This window comes from Syngnathus acus, chromosome 22 (assembly GCF_901709675.1).
Source record: "Syngnathus acus chromosome 22, fSynAcu1.2, whole genome shotgun sequence".
Classification (NCBI taxonomy): Eukaryota; Metazoa; Chordata; class Actinopteri; order Syngnathiformes; family Syngnathidae; genus Syngnathus; species Syngnathus acus.
In genome coordinates, this window is record NC_051106.1 from 9,426,708 (window position 1) to 9,450,297 (window position 23,590).

The 23,590-nt window shown below is 42.4% G+C and overlaps 1 protein-coding gene across 11 annotated transcripts in view; it reads left to right on the top strand.

The window, feature by feature from the left end:
* The window catches only part of myt1lb (myelin transcription factor 1-like, b), a 66,516-nt gene that overhangs the window by 11,894 nt on the left and 31,032 nt on the right, over positions 1-23,590 (top strand). For all 11 annotated transcript variants that reach the window (XM_037242484.1, XM_037242486.1, XM_037242483.1 and 8 more), the window contains exons 2-4: positions 9,684-9,793; positions 13,119-13,164; positions 14,369-14,402. In XM_037242484.1, coding sequence (XP_037098379.1) covers positions 13,119-13,164; positions 14,369-14,402 — 80 coding nt within the window. In that variant the 5' untranslated portion in view covers positions 9,684-9,793. The remainder of the gene's footprint in view (positions 1-9,683; positions 9,794-13,118; positions 13,165-14,368; positions 14,403-23,590) is intronic.

Genomic DNA, 23,590 nt, shown 5'->3' on the forward strand with positions numbered 1-23,590 from the left:
ACAGTGGCTAGTTGCTCTTTTCTTTATGGAGCTGTGTGACATGCTTTTTTTTTTCCTCCTTCACCTGTGGACAACAATGCAAGGAAAAAGCCAAATAACACTAGCAACCAACAGCACACGGGTTCTATTTCAAAAACCTATGCGTAATTTCCATGACCAGTGCACCATGCATTCTTGTTCCTCCTCCATCTGTCTCTCGTTCCCTCTCTGCCTCGCCCCTATTCTTTTGTTCTAGGTCCATTAAAGTTGTCCTTGACGAGCGAGCGAGTGTATTGCAGCCTTTAGTTGAGAGGAGCCATTCAAAGCCTCCTTTGCGCGCCTGTTGTGGCAAGAATAGGGGCGGAGAGACGTCCAAATGGGATCGTGTCAAAATAGAAGAGAAAGCCTTTTTCAATTGAGCAAACACCTTCCACAAACCACATTGAGCTGTGAATGAGACAGGATTATAGTTAGAGGAGGATAATGTGGAAGTTCTAGGGCTCTCGGAATCTTGTTTGGACAAACAGTAAATAAAATACACCGTTTAACTAGGGGCTCGTTATGTTAGTACGTATATTTGTTTTTTTTCTCCCTCTGGTTGCGGCTCATTGGTCAAATGTGAAAATTGAACTTGGTTGAGGACCATTCTAAACAGACCTAGAGGTGTGTTTCTTAGACCTTGGGTGTCAAAATCTGGCCTGTGGGCCAAATTTGGACCGCAGTGTCATTATAATTGGCCCGCAAAGACAAATTGTGCATCGAATGATGTTTTATTTTCAAATGATTCATGTCCATTCAAAATAGGGTGAGGAGTTCATGTTTGGACTTTTTTATAAAGCACCTTGACACAAAGCAAAAAAAAACCAAAAAACAGATGGCACGCTAGCAGGTAAAGAGGCAGATATATAGGTGGGAAAGCAAACAGATGATGAATAGACAAGCGGCCAGTCGGGCAGATTGGCCGAGCGCCGGACAGCCTGGCTGCTTTCCGGCAGGCAGAGAACCATTGGCCAGAAATTGTCGCTGGCAGGCGGACGTGCAGATGGACAGAGACGGAGACACAAAAGCAGAGGGATAATGGAGGAAGAGAGATAGACAGGCTGGCTGGACCAAAGACAGGAAAGCAGAGCTGCAGACATGCACCATTGCTAGCAGGACAGGCAGTTGGCGGAAGGAGACGCAGGGACAGCAAATGCCTTTGGCAGAGCGGGCGAGCCAGCTAGCCTGAAATAGAGATGCAGAGAGGGAGAGAGAGGATGAGGTCAGAGCACGCTTGGCTGGCTGATTGTTGATCTGTGTGGCATTGGGCTGGCAGAAGATTCTCCTCAGGGACAGAGCAGCTCCACACAGCCTCCCTCTTTTGCTCCTCCTACAGCTGGACTGAAAGCTAAGCCTTGGAGGAGACTTTTCGTCCACATGCATGTAGCGATTGCTATCGAGTGATGGCCGGGGGTTTTGAAACGGGAACGTTTTTCAGTACCTTCAGTTATCACGGCAGTACTTTGTTAAATATGTCCATCACCCAATTTGGGGATCAAGCGGCCTCCGAGCATTTTCATATCCTGGACCTTTCTAGCTTTCATTTAAGAAAAACAAAAAACGTTCCTTTACCTAGTATCAATCATCATATAATTGTGAAAATAATACATATACATATACATGTGTGAAAGAAGTGAGAGGAAGAGAGAGAGCGAGAGAGACGGGTTGGGGGAGTTTTGCCTTTTGCTGCAGGCGGCAAAGCTGCTCCAAATGTCCATCTGCCGGCTTCACAATCCACCTGAGCCTGCTCACACATGTGCAGATTCACTCACACAAAAAAAACATGCACACACACTTATGCACACACACATGCAGCTGCGCTCATGTTAACGTATATGCAACCAGGTCATTGTGTATAAATCAGTTTGGAGTCAAAATTGTTTTTCATCATTTCACATACGATCAGTGTGTAAGAAGTGGCTCAAGTATAATTGCACAAACTCCTCGTATAAACCCCGCAACATATAAGCTTTCTAATTTGAGCTCCATTGAAGCTTTGGCATCCATTTGCATAAAAACATCCCACCTTTCCAGGAGCTGTCACCTCGCCGTGGCTGCAATATGCAGGGTGATCGCAACCTAACAAGTTTCTTGACAACCTTCCAAAAATGCACAGATCCATATTTCACAACAGGTGTTATGAAACGTACACTATGTGGGCTAGGCGAAGGAAACACTATGCACAAACCAGACATTTGTATGAGCACACAATTGATTATCTTTGTCCAATGAAAAACCTCAAAGAAGCAAATACTGTCCGATAACGATGTCTTTGGTGTAACAATATGAGGATGACGAAATATCTTCAAATGATTTTTATTTGTACTGCTTTGGTGTAGGGAAACACTTGCCCGGAATATAATAATGATGCAATTTGTGATCCTTTGGCCTATAATAATGCATATATTCAAAGCATGTCTCGCTTTTATGAGTATGATCATACTACTTGAAATGAATGACACAATTAGGTGCTTACTGGAATGTTGAGCAATAAAATGTTGCTGAAGACCACAGAACAGATGTACTTGACGTGTTTCCTGAACACTCAGCGAATACGAAAGCCGTAACAGATAATTCCTCAAAGCGTCATGCTTGATGATGCGCAGAACAACGCAGAGGACAATTAAAATGTTTCAACATTTGTCATCAAGAGATATCTGATCATTTGTTGCCTATTCATATATCATATATAACCAAGTAATTCTTTTCTTAATCAGGACAACAGAGAATCTGCTCATTTGAAATCATCTAAAAATGATCTCTGGCTAATGTGAATTACGGGGAGATTTCCTTCAAATTGAAACGCGCTCGTGACGCCCGATTCTTCCGACTCACTCTTGAAATTTAGCAGTGAGTGAGGGGGCATTCTCGCACAATTCTATTATGCTGTTATTTTTGGTGCCACAGGAGACACTGACTGTGTAGAGACTCCTCAGTGACTAATGTGTTTGTGTGATCAACAGGGGTAGGCTGCCTCCACACACTTAGACACACGCGCGTGTGTGTGTGTGTGTGTGTGTGGCTGGATTGGAGATGCAATTTGGAGGGTGTGCAGTGTTTTCCTACCTTACCTTTAAATCGTGCGTGTGTGTGTGTGTGTGTCAGAGAAAAGAGAGATGGCATGTGTGTACAGTAGCTGGGTGTTCTCTCTTTTTCTCTCTCTCATCCTTTCTGGCTCTCCCCCCTGCAGTGATCAGTGAGTGTTTTTCTTTGTGCGTGTGTGTGCCTGCATTTGTGTGTGCAACTCTGAATGTTAATGACTATGATGCTGAGCGTTTGCATGCCTCTGTGTTTCACTGCCTATCCTGACATACAGCATTGAAAGTTGTGTGTGTTTGCTTGGCTCTGTTGTCATCCCTGGGTGAAGCCTCAGGACAAATGGGGTCATGTGACAGGCAAGCCTCCCTATCTATCTGCAGCCTGCATCATTGGTATTCTAGGTCGACGACACCGGCAGCAATGTGGGTGGGGGACAAGGAAGGGAAATATACGGCTGCAAAACCAGGAGGCCTATAGTGTAGATTTATCCGGAAGATGAGATGATGTGCCTTTACCAAAACACATAAAAACAGAAATTCATTGATTCAACCTTCTGTTGCTTGCAAGCTGGTCTATGATGCCGCACAATTTGTAATGTGAACAAATACCGCTTCTACCGGCCACATGGAGGATGTCAATATAGGCAGCTGTAGATTTATACAGAGTCATCTTGTCGTTAGCCGTAGCAACATGAACGTTTCCATAATTGAAGACATTTTCTGAACGTGTATTCAGCTTCCTCGGGAGCGCAACTTTATTATTCACACTATCGCAACCTCCCACCGCCGCTTGTGAAGTCAACGAGAATGAGCGAGGAGAAAGACATGAGAGAAAAAGTCGAGTTTTGGGATGGGAGAAATCCAAGCAGAGGAGAACAATAGATCTCAGTGCATTTAGACGTGGGTGCTGTTACACCACACACACACACACACACACGAGTGTATGTCTTCATACAGACATGAATATCTACACAGTACGACATCAGTAAGGATATTCTTGGTCGACTGAGTCAGTGGCACCATGCGTGCTCCGGGTAGATATAGTAGGCTCCCTCGCTTCTATACATTCTATCCGTCACACTGGGCAAAAAATGAGTCTGTGCTCCTATAGTCTCACCGCTACGGTCCATGCATGAGAATCACAGGGTGTCTTTGAACATGCGGCTTCTGACAGGCTGCCAGCTGGCTAGTCAGTTTTACTAGTGACTGACTGGTCCTCTGCAAGGCTCAGGTAAAAAGATTCAAATGGTTTATCACATTTTGATGTATTGCATAGAGAGAATGAAATGTACTGTGCTGTGATTTAAGAAAAAAAAAGATCTTATTTAGTTCCATGGTTATGCTTGGAGTCATATTCAAGGAGTGAGGGGTGAAGGAGGTTCTGGTAATGATGTGGGCAGCTGAACTTTATTTATAAAATGTGGAGTGGACCAGAAAGGGGGATTAATATAATCGAGGTTGTTGATGAATGGGCTAAGATGGCCATGGAGTGCTCAACTGTTTTTTTTTTTTCAACCATGTCTGTACTCCTGAAATGTTTCTTTTATTTGGTCTTGATTAAAACGGCTGCCGAGTGTTGGCCAACCGGAGTCCCCAAGAGCTTGCTTGAAGAAAGAAAAATAAATATGTTGTGTGATCTTTAATACGAAATGATGTCCTGTGGCTTTTCCGAGTACAGGCTCTGTCAACTCACTGTACTGTTGCTGCTTGCTCTGATTCATAAACACACTCACACACACAGACACACACATGCTTACTATGTTCGCTTTAGTCCGCTATCTTGGTTTGTGAAGCGAACGAAGGCTTCCCACTCTGATAATCAGCCCCTCATACACAAGCTGATACACACTTTCACACACCTACTTGCACACACACACAGCAGTGGGAAAGAGAATTGGGATGAGAGAGGGAGGCAGGGAGAGAGAGTGAGGGACACAGAGAGAGAGAGAGTAATTAAGAGCCTGGCTCTCCCTTGGAAATCAAAAAGAGTGGTCCTCTCTATCTCACTCCGTTTCTCCTCACACTGGTCTGATTGCCGTCTGGCTTCTCTGCTCACCTGAGTATTCTGCCAGCCGCCGACTAACAATGTATGGCGCTGGCGATGACCCCACTGTGGGTAATTGCACTGTGTCTACCCCAAAATGTTAGGAGGCAAGACGAAGGGTCGGGATTTCACTCCATTTATACTCGGCTGTGCATGTGTTTTTTTTAAAAGCCATTTTGCCACCAAGTGACACGCTTGAGTTTGGCCCTGTTGGCATTACAGATGAGTTTAGGTGCGTCAAGTGGCAGACAAGGACGTCATGTTTACGTGTCACGGCAGTTCAGTCCAGCAGGTCAAGCACAGCAAGTCAGTTGCGTCCCTCACTTGCTTTTGAATAAAAGAGCAGGTCAAAATGTGGCTTTTACCTCGGTTCACTCTTTCTTATTGATAGGAGCAGCGAGGTCATAAAGCAGCAGTCCTTTTCAGCACCTGACGGCTTCTTTCACCTTTGTGTCGCCGAGCATACCGCGGCTCAAATGTATTGCGCGCAGCAGGTACATTCGCTGGATTGGCTGATTGAAAATATGCTTGTAGATCTCTTTGTCAGTTCATCGGAGGGCTGGCTTGAATTTAAGCTGGTAAAATCTAGACTTTGGAGAGCAATGAGAAAAAAAGAAATGCTCGGCTATCCTCTCAATGAACCCGAGCTGGACTATCTTTCCACCGCTTGAGCTCATTATTATAAAAATGTGTGGCCCAGAAAAAGAAAATCAAAGGAGTGAGGGGTGACATGAAACATTGTGAAGACATTCAAAGAAACAAGTTAAATGTCCTCACTTCATCTTGGAAACGGTTCAATATCAATTCTCTTGGGGTTTTGTGGTGCATTTCCCACCTCCCTTCAGGATTCTGATGTGGATTTGAACTCAGTCTTATAGTCTGGTGCGACTTATCTGTGATTTGTTCTTCATTTTTATGACATTGTATGATCTGTGCATATTCTCTTCTATATAAAAAACTAAGTTGATGTTAAGAAAATATTTTGAGGAAGTATTTGAAGAATTGTGGATATGTTTATATTTATATAATTATAAGAGGCCAATTAGTGAAGATTTTGATCTGAATAGAGGAGTGCAAAAAAAAAAGATTGATTGTTTTTCCTGTTGCATTATATGCTGTATCAGTATTTGTACAGAAGGAAACACTTTTCAGTTTGATATCGTCCCTGTAGTGGGAATTAACACTCAGAGAGGAGAGATCTCCCCAACAAAGGTAATTCATGAATCATAGTAATTGACCTTTCCTCTGGCCAGCTCTTCTTTTTCTCGCTATTAGTAGAATATGTTTCATTCAGGTTTTATTGAATGCTTTGTCTTGACTCTCATTTGATGCCAGCAGTACAGTTATTGATTGAAACAGAGCAGTGCGAGGACAAAAAAATGCAAAGGTGCCTATCAAGAGAATCAGATGAACCTACCCAAATGATGTTGTTGGATTTGTACACAGGGTCATGCTACAAACACCAAAACACATTTTTATCTGTCCTCTCTGATCTTTGTCCTGCACAACACTCAGCAGATCTTTGATATGCAACACAGAGATATGCCAGTCTGACCCTCAACTTGGCCAGAAATCCATCAAACACATGGAAGGGCTCTGAAAATTGCCAGTTTCATGTGGAACATGATGACATTCAGGCGAAGAAATCATTTCAAGTGCGTGTGTGTCAGTGTGTGTCTCTGTGTGAGAACACAGGATATAGAACACAGAGTGAGATTTCATCTCTCTGCCTGTATACATATCTTCTAGAATGTAGGTCAGGCAGCTACAGTCCCTATCAGAGCCTGGGAGACGAGGTTTGATTGTGCGTGTGCGTGTGTGAGAGGGAATGCGCATGAATTAAGCATTCCTGTGTACCTCATTGTCCTCAAGTGTCGTATATGCGTTTTATTTCAATAATGGGTATGGTTTCTGTGAGTTGGTGTGTCTGCCGTGTTTTAAACTCCTGTCATGTACAATACGTGTCACCGGAAATGTGACAGCAGTCATCATCACATCTCCCGACACGGAGCGCGGAAAACGTAGCCATTCAAAAGTCTTTCATTGTTGCGTTGGTTTGTGGATGACAGAGCAGCCAGTCTTCCCCGGCCGGCTATTTGTGGTGTGTTTCCTGGCTTTGATAGATATGGGAGGCCAGAGAAGGTCAGACATGGTACTCCTTATTCTTCCAGGAACACTCATTGAGTTGCAAACGCTCACACTCTTGTACAATCCTGCTTTTTTTTTGTTTTGCAACAAAAGAAGAAGATGTGAATAGCTTTGAACATATGTGTTTTCAGCTGTCTGTACATTTGTGTGTGTTTGAAGGATTGTGTGCGTGTCTATGTGTGTCTGTGTTTGTGTCTTCTCTGTGGGTGTGCCCCCATTGCAGTTGGAGGTCTATTATTCCCTTCTCTGTGCTGCACACATCGCTGTCCTTGGTGCTGAAACTCGCACACAGGAGCCATGACCAGAATGCCTTGCGTAGATTACACAAAGGCTGCAGCAGGTTGTGTTGTATTGTATCCATTTCTATTGTCTTTCTTTCAATCCGTCTGCTATTGTCGAAAGCCCCCACGCATTTTTTATTTCGCACATGCAGACCAAAACACCAGGGGAATGTGGGATGTGTCCTGATTAAGAGTCACAGAGCTGTGATTTGTCATCAGCCCCCACATGAAGACCTTCATCAGAGGACAGAGCCAACACTTACACCCTGATTATAATGACCAAGAGGCCAGGATGCCTGTGCCTTGTGAATGAGGGAGGGAGGGAGAGCGACAGAGGGGAGGAGCGGGAGAGACATTTTTCTCTCTCGGCCACAGATGTAACAGTTTGGACAAAAGTATCGGGACAGCAGCTTCAGAAATGTGAGGATGACAATATAGAGCTTGTTTGTGTTTTATAATTAGAGCTGCTACTTTCAGCACCAAGGACAGCGATATGTGCAGTACATATGCCTGTGCCTTGAGTGAGAGCGAAGAAGAGCGTTTTTTTTTTCATTTTTCTCTCTCGGCCACAGATGTAACAGTTTGGACAAAAGTATTGGGACAGCAGCCTACAGAAATGTGAGGATGACATTATAGAGCTTGTTTGTGTTTTTTAATTAGAGCTGCTACTTTCAGCACCAAGGACAGCGATATGTGCAGTACATATGCCTGTGCCTTGAGTGAGAGCGAAGAAGAGCGTTTTTTTTTTTCATTTTTCTCTCTCGGCCACAGATGTAACAGTTTGGACAAAAGTATTGGGACAGCAGCCTACAGAAATGTGAGGATGACATTATAGAGCTTGTTTGTGTTTTTTAATTAGAGCTGCTACTTTCAGCACCAAGGACAGCGATATGTGCAGTACATATGCCTGTGCCTTGAGTGAGAGCGAAGAAGAGCGGGTTTTTTTTCATTTTTCTCTCTCGGCCACAGATGTAACAGTTTGGACAAAAGTATTGGGACAGCAGCCGACAGAAATGTGAGGTAGACAATATAGAGCTCGTTTGTGTTATGTAATCATAACTGTTTCAAATCTTCTCTGGTGACGGTATCAGTTTGGAAAAAAAAAGTGGTATGGAACATATCCGCTAACAATGTGATACTTTTATCGAATGGTTGTCACAGGTGTTGCTTGCCCAAAATGGGAACAACAAATGTTTCTGCTTGTGCTTTTTGTGTGACAAAAAGCAAAAATGCGAGTCCCGCTGGTCCAAAGTAGAAGCCCACTTAACTGCCAACACTTTTTTTTACATACTACACAATCGGCACTCTGCCCACTCACAGCTTGCCCACAGTTGTGTTTGTCCCACGGGAGCAATGATTGTTTTTCTTTGGAGCTGCTTTGAGATGTGTTGTGAATGACCGTGCGGGCGGGCGGGTGTGTGTGTGTGTGTGTGTGTGTGTGTGTGTGTGTGTGTGTGTGTGTGTGTGTGTGTGTGTGTGTGTGTGTGTGTGTGTGTGTGTGTGTGTGTGTGTGTGTGTGTGTGTGTGTGTGTGTGTGTGTGTGTGTGTGTGTGTGTGTGTGTGTGTGTGTGTGTGTGTGTTAAACGACCAGTCTGCAGCTTCCCAATGTGGCTGTAATTTGTTTGTTTGCGCAACATCTGCTTTCCCTCAATACATTCTTTCAATTAGCAGCATCTGAGTCAACGAAACAGACAGGCAGGCAGTGTTTGAACGACACCTCTATAGTTTTTTTTTGTTTTTTTTTTATCTACGTCTTCATTTCCTGGTAGAATATTTGACCTTTTTAACAGAGAGCGACCTCTTTTCCTTTCCCTCTCTTCCCATTTCCTCTCCTTGTGTAACTCTGCGAAGGCTGGAGAGGAATGATGGAGGCAGGCACGGATCATTAGCTATATTTGTCCCCCACTTCCTGCGGAAGATGATAGATCTAGCTAATTACCCCACGTTGCCAAAGCCGATCGCACATGACAAGCGTTTGTCTCAGTGGTAAAAATCTGCATTGGCTCCGGCATGCGCCGCATAGCTGATGCTATATGATTATTCATGAGCTGGAATCAAAGGAGAGGAAGACGTTATCAGATGCCTCATGTGAATGGGATTGTTGTGAAAATGATTTTAATGATGTATATTCTCCCTCTTTTTCCTTCAATGTAGAAAATGAGTCTGGAGGAGATGTGGTGAGCGTTTCCTCTCCAAGTGAACGGCAGTAGGTTACAGTGGAAGCAGAGGTCGGGAAGAAGTGTCACAACGCCAAACCATTGCAGGTAGAGTGCAACCCCTCGGGTTCTCTCAAAAAAATTCCATTGTCATATTTTGTCAAAATGCCAACTATAACAAGGTACATGCATTATGACAATCGGATCAAATGAAAGAATTTTGAAGAGCTGAACTAATCGACTATCAAACTCATGATATATGATCTGATTATCTGATCACTCGATTAAATAATCGATTCTAGAAATATTTGATCGTGACAGCCCGAAAAAAATATTATTACAAATGATCTATTATTCATTTGACCACCTCTTGAAGCAACATCTTAACATATGTCATTTTTATTATTTTCAATTAAAAAATTGCATTCATTATTTTTATTATAGTTATTTTGATATCATTTTCTTTTTTCTTTTTTTTAATTAGCAACTTATTCTCGCTAAGTACCCAGGAAATAGGTGCCATGTACCTTGTTCCTACGTCAAAACAAGGTCACTACCCAGGGCACTTTGTTGAACATTAGACACAATGGACGTCACACTCAAATTGTTTTTGTGCAACATCAGCGGTGTTCCACTTTCAAGGTTCCACAAGCAATATTTTCCAGCTCGGATTGCGTAGTAAATTGGCACAAAAACAGATTTTCTATCATTACCAGCAAAGAGGTTGTTGCGCTGGTGTTCTGATCAGAGCGCTTCATGCTCAAAGCACATCAGTGGTACCCAGAAGGGCATATTTCCACACTGGTTATAAAGTCCACACCAAATCTCTGTCTCCATCTTTCTCGGTCGTTCACTCACTCTGTCTCGTTCTCACTCGGTGCCCACTCAGACGTGGAAAGCTCGGCAGCCTTTCACGCTAATTCAGATGCACTTAGCATCGGGTTGGCACACGTTTGCTGTCACTCGATGATGCATGGCGCAGCTATTTGCAGAGAAATTTGATCATGCCGATGGAGGTTTGGTGGCTCTCTCGTGCTGCTTGGATGGAATACCAATATGTGTATTTTTTTTTTGCATGGATGTGCGTGTGTGTTTGTGAGAGGGCGGGATTGGTTCCCATGTGTGAAACATTCTCCCAAAACTTGAAGGTGAAACAAAGACAAAGTGATGATTGTGTGACATGTTTTGACAGATTTCTTTTCATCCGTCCCTGTTAACAAAATTCTAAGCACACACGGTCCTATCTTAAAGCCTGTGTAGCTTACCATGTTTCATTTATGGTGAGATTATTAATCGTGTCCATCAAAAGCTAATTTTATTTATATTATGCTCACTTTCCCCCTTTTTAAAATTCCACATTCATTTTAGCCTGAATAGCTCACATATCTTTTCTGTTTAAAATGCAGCCAACTTAATAAAATATCCAACGGTTGACAAATAGAAGGTTCTAATGTGAAGTGCTTTTTCAATTGTATAACTGCCTTTTATTCCGGGTGTAATTGGCACTTGAAATGATGGAATGTGCTTCCTCCTTATTGTGAGTATGCGGACCAACTTTTTTTTTTCTTTCTTTAAATGACTTTTCTAATTTAGTTTAGTGATTTATATTGCAGAAGTTTTTGCGCGGCACAATGTCGTGAGGCGGAAAAGAAAATCATCCAGTGCATGGCTGCACTGTTTTGGCCACTTCACAGTTGGCCATAATTCCTCCAACAACCTGCTGAATTTCAACCGAGGCAAAGGAGGGGAAAATTGTCCCAGCCCGCCCATGGCTCATGAGTGTGCATTGCTCAGGCATCGCACAGATGCAGCCGGTGGGGCGTGGAACAGGCACGCATTTGATTGACAGGTGAAGGTCAGACTCGCCCACACAGTCCTGCAGGTGGAAGGCATGCTCTATTTTTCTTGATTTTTCTTTTATATATTTGATTTAATTGGTTTATTCCGGATAGAAACAAAAATAAATAAACAAATGCATGTCAAATATCTAGTAATTCAACAGCACTTCTCGAAATGTTAAAAATGAAGGTGTATATACTAACTTCAATCGGTTTCGACTCATCCCCACCACATTTGATTAAAACAGATTCCTGGAGTTGGTCTTATCATGGTGTTAAATTCAATTAACACATTTTGTGAATTTATTAGGCTACACTGACTGCACAATATGTATCTTCTAAATTTACCTTTCCTGTACACACTATTAGCTACACCTGCAAACTCTGAACTTATCCAAAAGAAACAGAAATAATAACATCCTTGGCTATTTCTCGTACCACTCCCGTCACAGCAAAGTTTATTTAGAAAATGGACTGGCGGCCTTGCGGGTGACCAATTTATTGTTTTGAAGTCAGTTGAAAGTTATAATACTGTATATAAACTTCTGCAAGGCCATAGAGCAGCAGCTCACCTGCTCTAAAGTGGAGCCAAGGACGCCTCTCGTAATTTTCAGACATGTAGCCTGCAAAATATGGAATAATTTGCTCGCTGGGCAGTTGCTCATCATTGTCCGTCATTTGTTCATAGACATATTTATGTTCTCATCCTCCCTCACAAAGACTTAAGGTCATTTCATCCCAGCGTAGCTGCTAATATTTACAAGATATCTCTGCCTTTCATCATTTCATTTTCCTCCCGTTGAAACATTTATGGGCATTCATAAAGAAACACGCCATTAAGACTGAAGGGCTCGACGGTGGCCTAAGTGTTGGATCGATAAATCAGGTTTAATAAAAAAACAGACATCCAAACAGGATCATGGCCCCCTTATTGTCTAAACCCAGCCTGGATCAAAGGTCATCAGGCCCCTGAACAAGTGATGTGGAGAGTCATTCACACTGACGCCAATCTAATTGAAATATGGAATTGTAAGATATACATTATCATGCTATGGATGGATAGAATGTAACAAATGAGCGATTGATAGATGTAATATCAATGTACGGATAGATTGATCGATACAAGAAGTCCGATGCCGTAACAGAGGCAGGCGGACGGCGTGAAGCCGCCATCAAAGTGCCAAGCTTAACACCCAACGTTCACAACCCGCGGCTCTTTGTGTGGAAAGCACTTGGCGCTGCTGCAGACGTTGGCGCTGATGTCACCGCGCATCTCATTATCTCAGCACGTTAAGCCGCATGCACACTACCAACACCTCCGTGAGTTCAGTCTTAACGTCACGTTGCGTAAATGCGTTCACCTCTGACGCCCACTTTCCGCACAGGCATTGTGATGCTGATTTTAAAATCATTGAAAAAATCCCCAAGCCCAGAGCAAAGTCTCTTGTCGGGGTGGACGTCATATACGGGGCATGTTTGACAAGTATAAAATAACGTTAGGAACCCGACAGAAGGTGTATCTAAATGATAGATAATTTAGTGATGCTGTCTGCAGCCAGCGCTTAACAGCTTGTTTGTGCCTTCCTTCTCCGCAGATGGAGGTGGATGCAGACGATAAGCGCCACCGCACACGCTCCAAAGGTATCCGCACTAATACACACAGCCATTCAGGGTGACCTTCACTCCCCCAACAGCTAAACACACTCGCACATATATGTCGTACACACCACTGCACATCTCACACAGTCACACTTCAGTTTCCCACGTCACCGCGTACCCTGTCTAGAACTTTTTTGTGCGTGCGTTTCTATTACAAATAAATACAATAAAATAAATTATCGAACAAATTGTGGCCCTACTCTACGTTTTATTATGTTATAATGACATAATAATAATGTGGTTTAGAATTTCTGACCTTTGACTGTATGAGCGATCAAACATTCTCGACAGAACAAGAAATAAAGGACTGACCCTTGACCTAACACTAAATGAATCAATCACTCAGTTGGTGATGTGGTGGGCACATCATAATCTCCGTTTGATGAAGCCATGGCTCGCCTCATCTTGTCAGTCACAGAAGGGAAAAATCGAAGAGAACATCAGCACGTCCAAAATGACGTTTTCCTAACGATACGTTCCCCATTAGATGATTACAATAAATCGGTTCTGTTGTACTACAAGGCCGTAAAATGGCTGGCATACCTTGACAAACATGGATATTTTTCGGACTTTTTCTAATTGCGAGCACAGACTTGTAAAAATGGGCATTTTGAAACAACAACTTCAACTCATATCGGTGAGCGTGATCACAGCCATCATAAATTAACACGGCATTTGTGTGAAAGTAAGTGAAGAGCCACTTTTTCAATATCAGCCTGATTTGTGGTGAAAACAAATGAATCCTGTTTCTTTTTTTAAACAGTTTGATAACTGTTTCCATTTAAGTTGACAGATGTTATGGTCTGACTTTTTAGAATTGAGTGCTCATAGAAGGCACAGCTGCCCTCGAGCATAAAAAGTGGCTCATCATGATTTGCGAGACTTGTTTTGACTGTTTGGCAATTTGGCACTGCTGTGGTGGGCGTTTCCTATTATTATTATTATTATACAGTATATTTTTAAGATCTACCAAAAGCCGTGTTCAAACTGCATTTAAAGGGACAACCGTAAGGATTTTTTTTTTAGTTCACGCTACACCTGTTTGATGATTTATTTCATTGTTAAGTTACTGCGATAAAAAGTCCCATTGATAAAATATACAGCAGGTTTCTTTTTATGTTTGACACTAGAAGGCTATCAGACGTTTTCTTGTTTCTTCACTGACTTTTCTCTTTCACCCTCGCAGTGCCTGTGGATCCGGCATTAACACAGCTTTTCAGGTCAGTTGAATTTTAAAAGTATTCTCTTCTCCAAGATGACACACACACACACACACACGCAGATAAAGCAAGCACAGACCTGCTCCAACATCAAACACTTGACACAAAGCCAGTCTCAGTTTGTGAAACACTTGAAGGCATTTATGCAGTTCATTGTTTCTCATCAATTATTTTAGCAGTAAACAATGCGACAGTAAAGTCTGTTTTGTATATCCTTCTGCCATGTCATTGCTACTTTGTCTTGCACCTTGGACGTCTTTAACATCACAAAAGGGACCAAAGCAAACGAACAAATATATACCATATGCAATATTTAGGTCTGGCTTTTCTCTGCTTTTAATCTTCTAAACTAGGCAACCTAAATTATTCCCTTTCGTCTAACGCGCTTGATAATGTTAAACGTGATATCCAATTATCAGTTCATTATCCATGCAGTGTAACTCTTTTGAAGTGCATCCTTAAAGAACTTCTTGGGTGAGTTGAGTGAGTGAAATGTTGAATGTTTTGGCTTTATGTGGATCTTCAAGGTTTTCTTTGTCACCATAACTTACTTGAATTGTTACTTTCAAAAAGCGTCAAGGAGATACTGTCTGCCATCTGATTTTACCATGGCAACAGCTACTCATGGTCGATAACGCCAGCGCGCAACTGTACAATGTCTTTGCGCTAACATCCATTTACTTTTTTTTTTCCTCTCTCACATTTTACCATACCTTTTTGTTTTTTTTAGAAAATACTACGATTATCCAGTCTAAGACAGAAGTTAGATAATAAATGTATTATTGTCTGAAATCACGAAGCGATTCTCCACAATTAGACTCCTACTCAGTCCTCGGTATATTCAATTGAAATGTACATATCTAACCCTTAAAGGGCTTAGCTGAAGTCTTGTCACAGTTTATTTGCTCATGTTCCATAAAGTGTGGCATGTTCTCTTGGGAGAATGAGGCATGTAGCCCAAAGGATGCGCATGCTTCATTAATGGTCGTCACTCAGCCTGCAAATCCACACGAGTCTGGCTTGCCGCAGTTAGTCAAAGAGGGCAGAATTAGAATGCAGTATGTATAGATGTGGCATGTATTCTCCATCGTTACAAAGACTATTCTGCTAGCCAGCTCCAAAGTGTCTGCTTGGGTGTCCTCTACTTGTCTTTGGGAGTTATTTCCACCCCTACAATGTGTGAATTTCATTTGTCCTTGACTGTGTGTTAGGATGCTGCAGCAAAGATAAGGGCTTCCACCTATTTATATCAATAAATAATATTGCACCTGGATGATTACTGCTTTGTTGCCTTTAGCTGATATCCGTAGATAGCAGAGGTGTAGCCTCTCTGGTCTCTCCCCCAATCCTTCATTCCCTATATTTTCCAGCCTATGCCCAATTTAAGGCAGTCGCACCTCCCTGGCTTGTACCTCGCTCACGCTCCTGCTGCCTGCAGATAGTAATTAATCACGGGATCGATGCGAAGCCTATCTCCACGCCGGGGCGTCTATAATGTCGATAATGTGGCTCGATGGGCCCTCGCTCCAAACAGCTGATCGTTGCCAGGATGAATATGTTTGACTTTCCATAGAACATCCCGGGTTGGGTCACAGAGACTGCTTCTCCGAGACGGTGTTCATATTTTGCATAGACAAACACAGATGAGGGAGTGAATTTGAACTGACTGCAGTGGTTCTCTTCTCGTAAGCAGACGAGATCTTGTGCGCAATCCTTGAAATGACAATCATTGATAACATTTGCTAACAAAAGTTGTGTTAACAGAGGAAGTAGAACAGTAGATGAAAAAAATAAACGAATGCCGTACATCATAACTTTGAATGTTATTATAGCTAATTATAATTGTTTTACATCGTATGACAAATGCACATTCCTCATCACAAATGTCAACATCACTCATTTGAACAACATTCTTTCTGTATTGCAGGATAGCCACTGCCAAAATAAAAATAAATGAATAATAGATAAAAGTGTGAAAATGAAACAAATCTATATTGAAAAAATGAATAATTAATTAAAAAATAAACGTGAAATGATTTTTTTATTAATGATTATTATTATTTCATTTTAATTCATAAAAAATAAATGATTAATCAATAAAATTATACATATATATAGATATAGCATGTTGCTCACTGAACATAAGCAGAATATGTTGTATGTGTATGCATGTAATATGTATGTCTGTTGTAAGTTGTTTATAAGACTGCCCGTGGTAGTTGACAACAGGCAGCAGAGACTAGATGTGAAAGCATCAATTCTATTCAGAGCTCCAATTACATGCTTGAATCTCTTTTATGAAAGAAGCGAAAAAAAGAGATGGTTTCAGCACAGACCCCATCTGAATAAACTCCATCGTGGCTTTTCAGCGTGCGTGCACAGAGAAGAAGGGGAGTGTGCTACTGATACGGCAGCGTGCAATCCCACCCACTTCTGTGCATTTGCATATTTGCACTCTGCCATGCTAATCACATTTATTGGGGGATATGTGCACGAGCTCGGTCGAGAAAGACGCTGTTTATGTATAACGGCCTTTATTAGATGCACTCGGAAGCTAATTCCACACGACCGCTGCTCCCCAAGACACAAACCCTTCTTTGAAACGAAATTGTTTTTGCTTTGCCAATGCAATTCAAAAAGAACCGTCTTATGTAACTAGAACAGCTTCTGCTAATTATAGTGTTAATGCATGGGGAAGAAATCCCCTGATTTGGAACAGAGACCAAGATTTTGGAAGATATTTTTGTGTTGTCGGTCGTTGACTCTCTAAAAAGCACCGGTCTATCATCGTCTGCTTTGAAACAATATTTTGTTCATGACAAAAAAAATCAACTATACTAAACTACACTGTATATAACAAACAACCAAAACATGACCACTTGTGATTTACAAGATATTTAATCTCCGAACTCATGAACGTTAGTTTTTTCCAGAGCTCTTATTTTGAATTTGATGTCTGCAAGCCAGCATCTGTGTAGTGCCCATGGCATGGGTAACTTGCTCATCAGTGGTCCTGACTCCCTTTTCGATAGACTCCTTTGTCGCTCAGTCCTGGTATGAGAGCAGCTTAGCTAAGTACGGATGATACGAGCTCTTATTTTTCCCCTGTCAGATTTGTGCACGGCAAAGACACACACTTGTCCTCAACCGCAAAGCATCCAGGGGAGGGGAGAGGAGAGGAGACTCATGTAGACCTCAGTCGAGCTTTAATTGCCGGTGTCAGGGCTGAAACACGGTCGAACGGGAAATAATCAAGTTAATGAAACATTTTAATTATTCAACATCATTGTGGAATGTGATGAACGTGTCAGCGAAACCCAGGTCTGCAAGGTGTCCCCACTAATACACACACGCTTACACACGCACATTCCAGATAGCCTCTCTCTCTCTCTTTTTCTCCTTTGTTTGCCCATTGAGAACAGCTGCTTTCGCTCATCTGTATTACGCACAGGAGAGGGAGAGAGATCAGTCTGAGCTATAATTACTTGTACTGGTCCGCTCTGGTTCGCCGCTCAATGCCAGCCACCTCTGCCTTCATGCCCACTGCCCCCGAGCCCCTACGGCCACTCGCCGTGTCACTGCACGACTTGCTGGCGTATCGATCCGAGCAGGTGCAGCAGACACAACAAAAAGCCGAGGTCTTTCTTTCTTTGTATTCTCTCTTACCGCTTATGTGTCATACGATCAAACACGTACATGGCCGCTGACGCTGCACACCAGATAATTAAAGGAATGTCAAACAAATGCAATAATCAGCTCATGATACGCCCCCCAGTCCCCTTCCTTCCTTCCTTCCTTCCTTCCTTCCTTCCTTCCTTCCTTGCTTGCTTGCTTGCTTGCTTCCTTCCCATTTCTGTCGGTCGTACTCTTAATTCCCCCTTCAGATGGCACAGTTGCCATTTGCATACTTATCAATGTGTTCGGACGTGCCGACAGAAGCCGTAAGAAGGTGGGGGTCGTTAATATGTTAATTAGCCTCCTCCATTTTCTCCTGCTCAGTTTTAGTCGTGGGTGCATCAAGCCATATCCTCCACCAGCTTGCTCACTTTCCTTTATGCACAATAGAGAATCTACAGACTAAAACCCTTTTTGGTATCGGAATGTTTTGTTCTTAAGGTTTTATTCAATTCATGCAGTGTCCATGTGATTGATTTTTACATACGTATGGAATGATTGCAAATAATATGCCACTGGAGGGAAAATGACACTTTATCTCTGACTTATCTACTCATGGAACACAGTATAGCAGGTCATTCATGGTATCTGCCTGTTCTCACAGGGCTGACTTGGCATTACATTGCAGATGAGTGCATATAAGCCATCGATTGAACGGGCTCCTTTCAGCAAGCGGCCGTTGCTGACGTTAATTAGAAATGGCAAGAGATGTTAGAAGCAAAAATGTTGCTGCGCAACATCCAGGGAATTACTGTCCTTGACCAAAACTATATTTAGTTCTTCAAACTGCACTGAGGTACCTTGAAGTAAGTCAGGAGATTTCTATTTCCCTCTCTGGTGTTGTCCTAGACTCCTTTGCACAGTATTTGAGAAGGATTCAAGTGATAAGGAAAATGATAAATACAATTCTAAGAGATTAAATGTAGGTCAGACAAGGTGAGTAATCACCTGGTTCTTTGCAATAAGAAAAACCTCCCCAAATCCAACTAGCCCTTGCCACTGTATTTCTATTTTCATCCCAGCCCAACAAAGTGGGTGTTTAGTTCAACCCTCACAGCGCAGACTTAATAGTTAAGCTTACTTTGAAATGATTGACAGATTGTATCCAGGTGTCAAGGGGACATCCCCCTCCTGACTAAGGCAAAAATTAGAGAACAGCAGGCGCTAAATTACACATTTGCAAAGACCTCTGCCAAGAGGACAGGAAGCATGATGAATGAGAAAATGATGAGAACAGAGAGGCAGAGGGTGAGTCACGTCAGAGCACAGAGACGATTGGAGGGACGGATCTGTAATACATCTGCTGACACACACGCACATGCACACGCCTGCAAAAATATATAGATTGACAAACACACAAAGAAAATTGCTCTGCGGTACAATTGGAGTGCAATGGAAAAGCTTCTTAAATGCCATTTCTACAGTTGGGCTGCTACTTACACCACCGCCCTCACATGCACACACACACACACTCATCTCAACTCACTCATGCTCTCAAAGCACTCAGACTGATATGAGAGCAACAAGCAACCAGTAGAGTGGTAGAGGTTTCCTGATCTCAGGCTATGTACGGCATAAGAGCTCAACAGCAGCAGGAGGAAGGCAAGATGAGTGACAGATGGCTTCTGTGTACCTATAGTGAGACAAAATAGCTTAAGGACACCATCTTATGTGGATGGTAAAAACAAAACATTTGGCTTTATATTGGATGCTGAAGGAAGCTCAAAATGAAAAGAGATTATTTTACAAAAATCACATTGATTTAACATCGATGCTCCGTAACGAATCTTTAAATGTAACCTTGATTATTTATCTGTTTTAGGAGTTGCTTTTGTTTTCCTTGTTTATCTTTAAATTCGACTGTTTTATGCACTATATGTTGTGAATTGGCGGACAAAATCACTCGTGGCTACTTTCTAATGGTCCACAGAGTGTTTGCCACTAAGCACGGTGCACTGTAGGTACACTGCTATCTGGCTAAAGTGCTGCCGTCCTGGCTTGAAGAGCTCTTGACTGGAGCAGGGCCTTCAGAACAAGCTCTCCACCTGGAGGCAGAGAGGGCAACACACACACACACACACACACCTCCTAAGCTTTTGCACGCACACAGCCTGCTTCACATGTAGAACAGCATTCCCAGTTGAGTGCTTCTCTCCAAGCTGGCAATTTCAGAAGAGAGAGACTCAAGTATTCAGGGCATCAGGTGGTTTCACCACGGGTGGTTGAGGGTTGAATGGCCAAATGGCTTCAGCGTAGGCTCCTGCAAGATCCAAAAACAGGAATAATGGCGAGGGGTTAAGGCAAGAGTTGTTGTTATTGTGTGTGCATGTAAATGTGTTGTTTTGGCTGGTACAAGTTGCATTGTAGATTCCACAAGATGCTGCCATAAATGAATCATGAGTAAATCTGTGTGGCGTGAATAATAAATAGAAGAAGAGGTTTCAAAAGAACAAAAAAGTGTTGTTCTTATTTGTTAATAAGACGCACGTGAGAATTGCTAACTAGAGCTCATTACCACAACACTTGCTGGAATGCATGTGAAACATATGCAGGTGTTGCTTTATCCTACATGACTATTTTTACCTGTGAAGCCTGTGGTTGCCTAGCAACGTGTAATTACATCCCACACTCTACCAGTGAATGATTAGACGCAATGATGTATGGGTTAACACGGTCACCGTAGGATGCCTCAGCGCATAGCTAATTACACCAGCGTACATGTGTCATAGACCTGATACATGTGATGGCCCTGGCAGTATTGTGCCCCGTAGCTGTGGGACAAGCGCGATAAAGGTGGACGCCGTGTGAGCGCTGCGCTGTTCATCAACAGATAAGAGATGATGAAGTAAGTCAACTTTTGATTAATCGAGCCACAGACGCCTTAAAGCTGTCTGAAGTACAATCCAAGTGACAGTTGGCTTCGCTGAATTTTAAAGTCCCAATGATCGTCACACACACATCTGGGTGTTTATAGTCTTTGGTATGACCCGGCCGGCCGGGGTTTGAACCCACAACCTGCCAGTCTCAGGGCGGACACTCTACCACTAGGCCACTGGTATTTATTTATCCAGTTTAAAGCGGTATGTTGTATATTTTGTTGGAAATGCAGCAGCAATTGTATTTTCTATTTTTCTGTCAATTGGTTGAAAAATGTAAGAAAATAGACAAGTCGAGATTGAAAAAGATCACCCGTCGTGTCTTTGAATTTGAAACTGAGATTATCAGCATTCAAGGTGATTTCTTCAAATTCTTCCTTTTTCCCAATCTTTCTCAGTCCATTCATTCAGCCCTAAACACCTTGAAGTGGTTGTCTGCCATTTGAAAATATAATAGACAGCCATTCATCCTCACATTGATACCTAAGGACAATTTTGAGTCTTAATTAACCTAATGTCCAGCTTTTTAGAATGTGGAAGGAATTTCTTTTTTAGTCTAGAAATGTTGGCCTTCTAAAAGCATCATTCACATGCAGTCAATATTTGGTTGGAGCACATTTTGCATAAATTACTGAATAATCACAGTGCTGAGAGGTTGTTGAAGAAAGACCAGGCTACTTTGATAGCAGCCATAGATTCTCTACAGAGTCCAGGCATGCAGTTTCCTGGCCATTCAAGCACACTCTCCATTTAGCTTGTCAAAAGTGTTCCAATATTTTCCTGGTTCTGATAAAAAGCTGCGCTGACCTTGGACTTTACAAACCTCCTGCAGATGACATGGTACCCAAGCCATCATTGTAAATTTCAACTTGACTTTAAGCAACTTGAATTGTGTTTCCCTGGAAGTCGTTTTTTTTTTTTTTTTTTTACATGCCTGGACTTGTGCACTTTTATTTTGGTGTCTTCCCTCATCCAGACTTTTAAACTGGGCATGAACATGTAGACATCAAAGTGGTGTGATTCACCGACAGCTCGGGCTGGCTTCAAATCGTGGAAACTCGGATCTTTCATTACACTTGGGTCGCTGAAATCCATGACGTCAATCTAACACGAGTTAAATTTGAAAATATTTGAGGCCAGTGGATGCTGAGTGTAGTCTGAAGCAGATCGAGTGAGCATCGTAAAAATGTCAGCTCGTGGTTGGCTAACAGCGCCTTTGATCAACTCATTAAAATGTTTTTTGTTCAATCACTCTTTGTAACAGCTCTTTGGAAGTCTATTTTACTCCAACACATTCGTGTGAGTGTGGCATATCTGTACTCAAACTTAAAAGTGCTTCACGATCTTCTTCGTGTTTGATATATTTTTTACTGACATCCAATTACCCCAAATTCTTGTGCATCTTTTTACGTAACACATTTTCCTTCCTTCCACTCAACATATGCACGATTTTTAATCAGCAGTTGTGTTGTGTATTCAGGCATGTACATGTGTGTGTGCGCGTTGGTGCATGTAGTCAGGTGTTTTATGGTCGCCACATCTTCAGCTGAGTAATTGCCTGTCTTCATCGGGACAGCGCAGACGCGAGCTAAAAGTCAAGTGTTCCCTTCCTGCCGTGGGCCTCATTTGGATTCCACATAGCTAGCTAGCCAGCCAGCTAGTGGCAGCCTTGGGCTTGTATTATTCATGGCTTGACAGATAGCTCTCACTAAAAGCATTGGAAGTGGGCCAGGTGGTGACGATGCGAGCGAGGGCGAGGCGTCGTTATACCTCACTTTCTGGCTCAGAGGAGAAGGATGGCTCGTTGCCATAGAAAGGATGATTTGAAAATAAAATGATAATAACATTAACATTTGAACAAAAACAAGTACAGTCAATTCTGCGGTGGGAGGGAAGTATAAAAAGATGAAAAGTGGGCCGGGGTGGAAAAGAAAGTGAGTTGCTTTCAAAATTGTCAAAAGTCTGAAAAGAATGATCATTTTTTGCGGTTACAGGGGCTCCATTTTAAAAGCCTGCAAAATTTGGGTGAAGTCACGATTGCCGAATCACAAATTTGCAGCGTGTCGATTGCATGTTGTTGTTTTTTTTTGTTTGTTCGTTGTGATCATAATGTGGCCGGTCTGTATTTGTACAAGCAGCGATGTGGCTAAAATGGAGAAAAGTCACCAAGGCAGAGCAGAAACGAGTGAATCCGTTCCAAACAGAAGAGTGAAATGAGGGCAAGCATCCGCCCCCATCAAGCTCCCCTCTGTCTCCATGTGCACAACCAGATAAGGTCGCATTAATCAAAACGTGCCACTTCCTCTGCCAAAAACGCATGTCAATGCCATCAAGCTCCCTCTGTGTGGTATCTGTCACCCAAATGCAAATTTCCATATTTAATGAGAATGCTGCATATGTGAAAAAAGAGCCAGTGCGTGTCGATTGGATCTGTCACTTGTGTCATTACCTTGAGGTCCATCCGTCTTGTTTTCAATACTATTGTTGCAATGTCAACAATAGGATGAAGCTGAGAAGTGACTGCATGTCATAAATATGATCGTTCATCAAAAAGGAGAACAGTGGCTGTATTTTCAATGTCATACTTCTTACTATGCTGTATTTTTGCATATAGGCCATAATATAATTTGGAAAGCA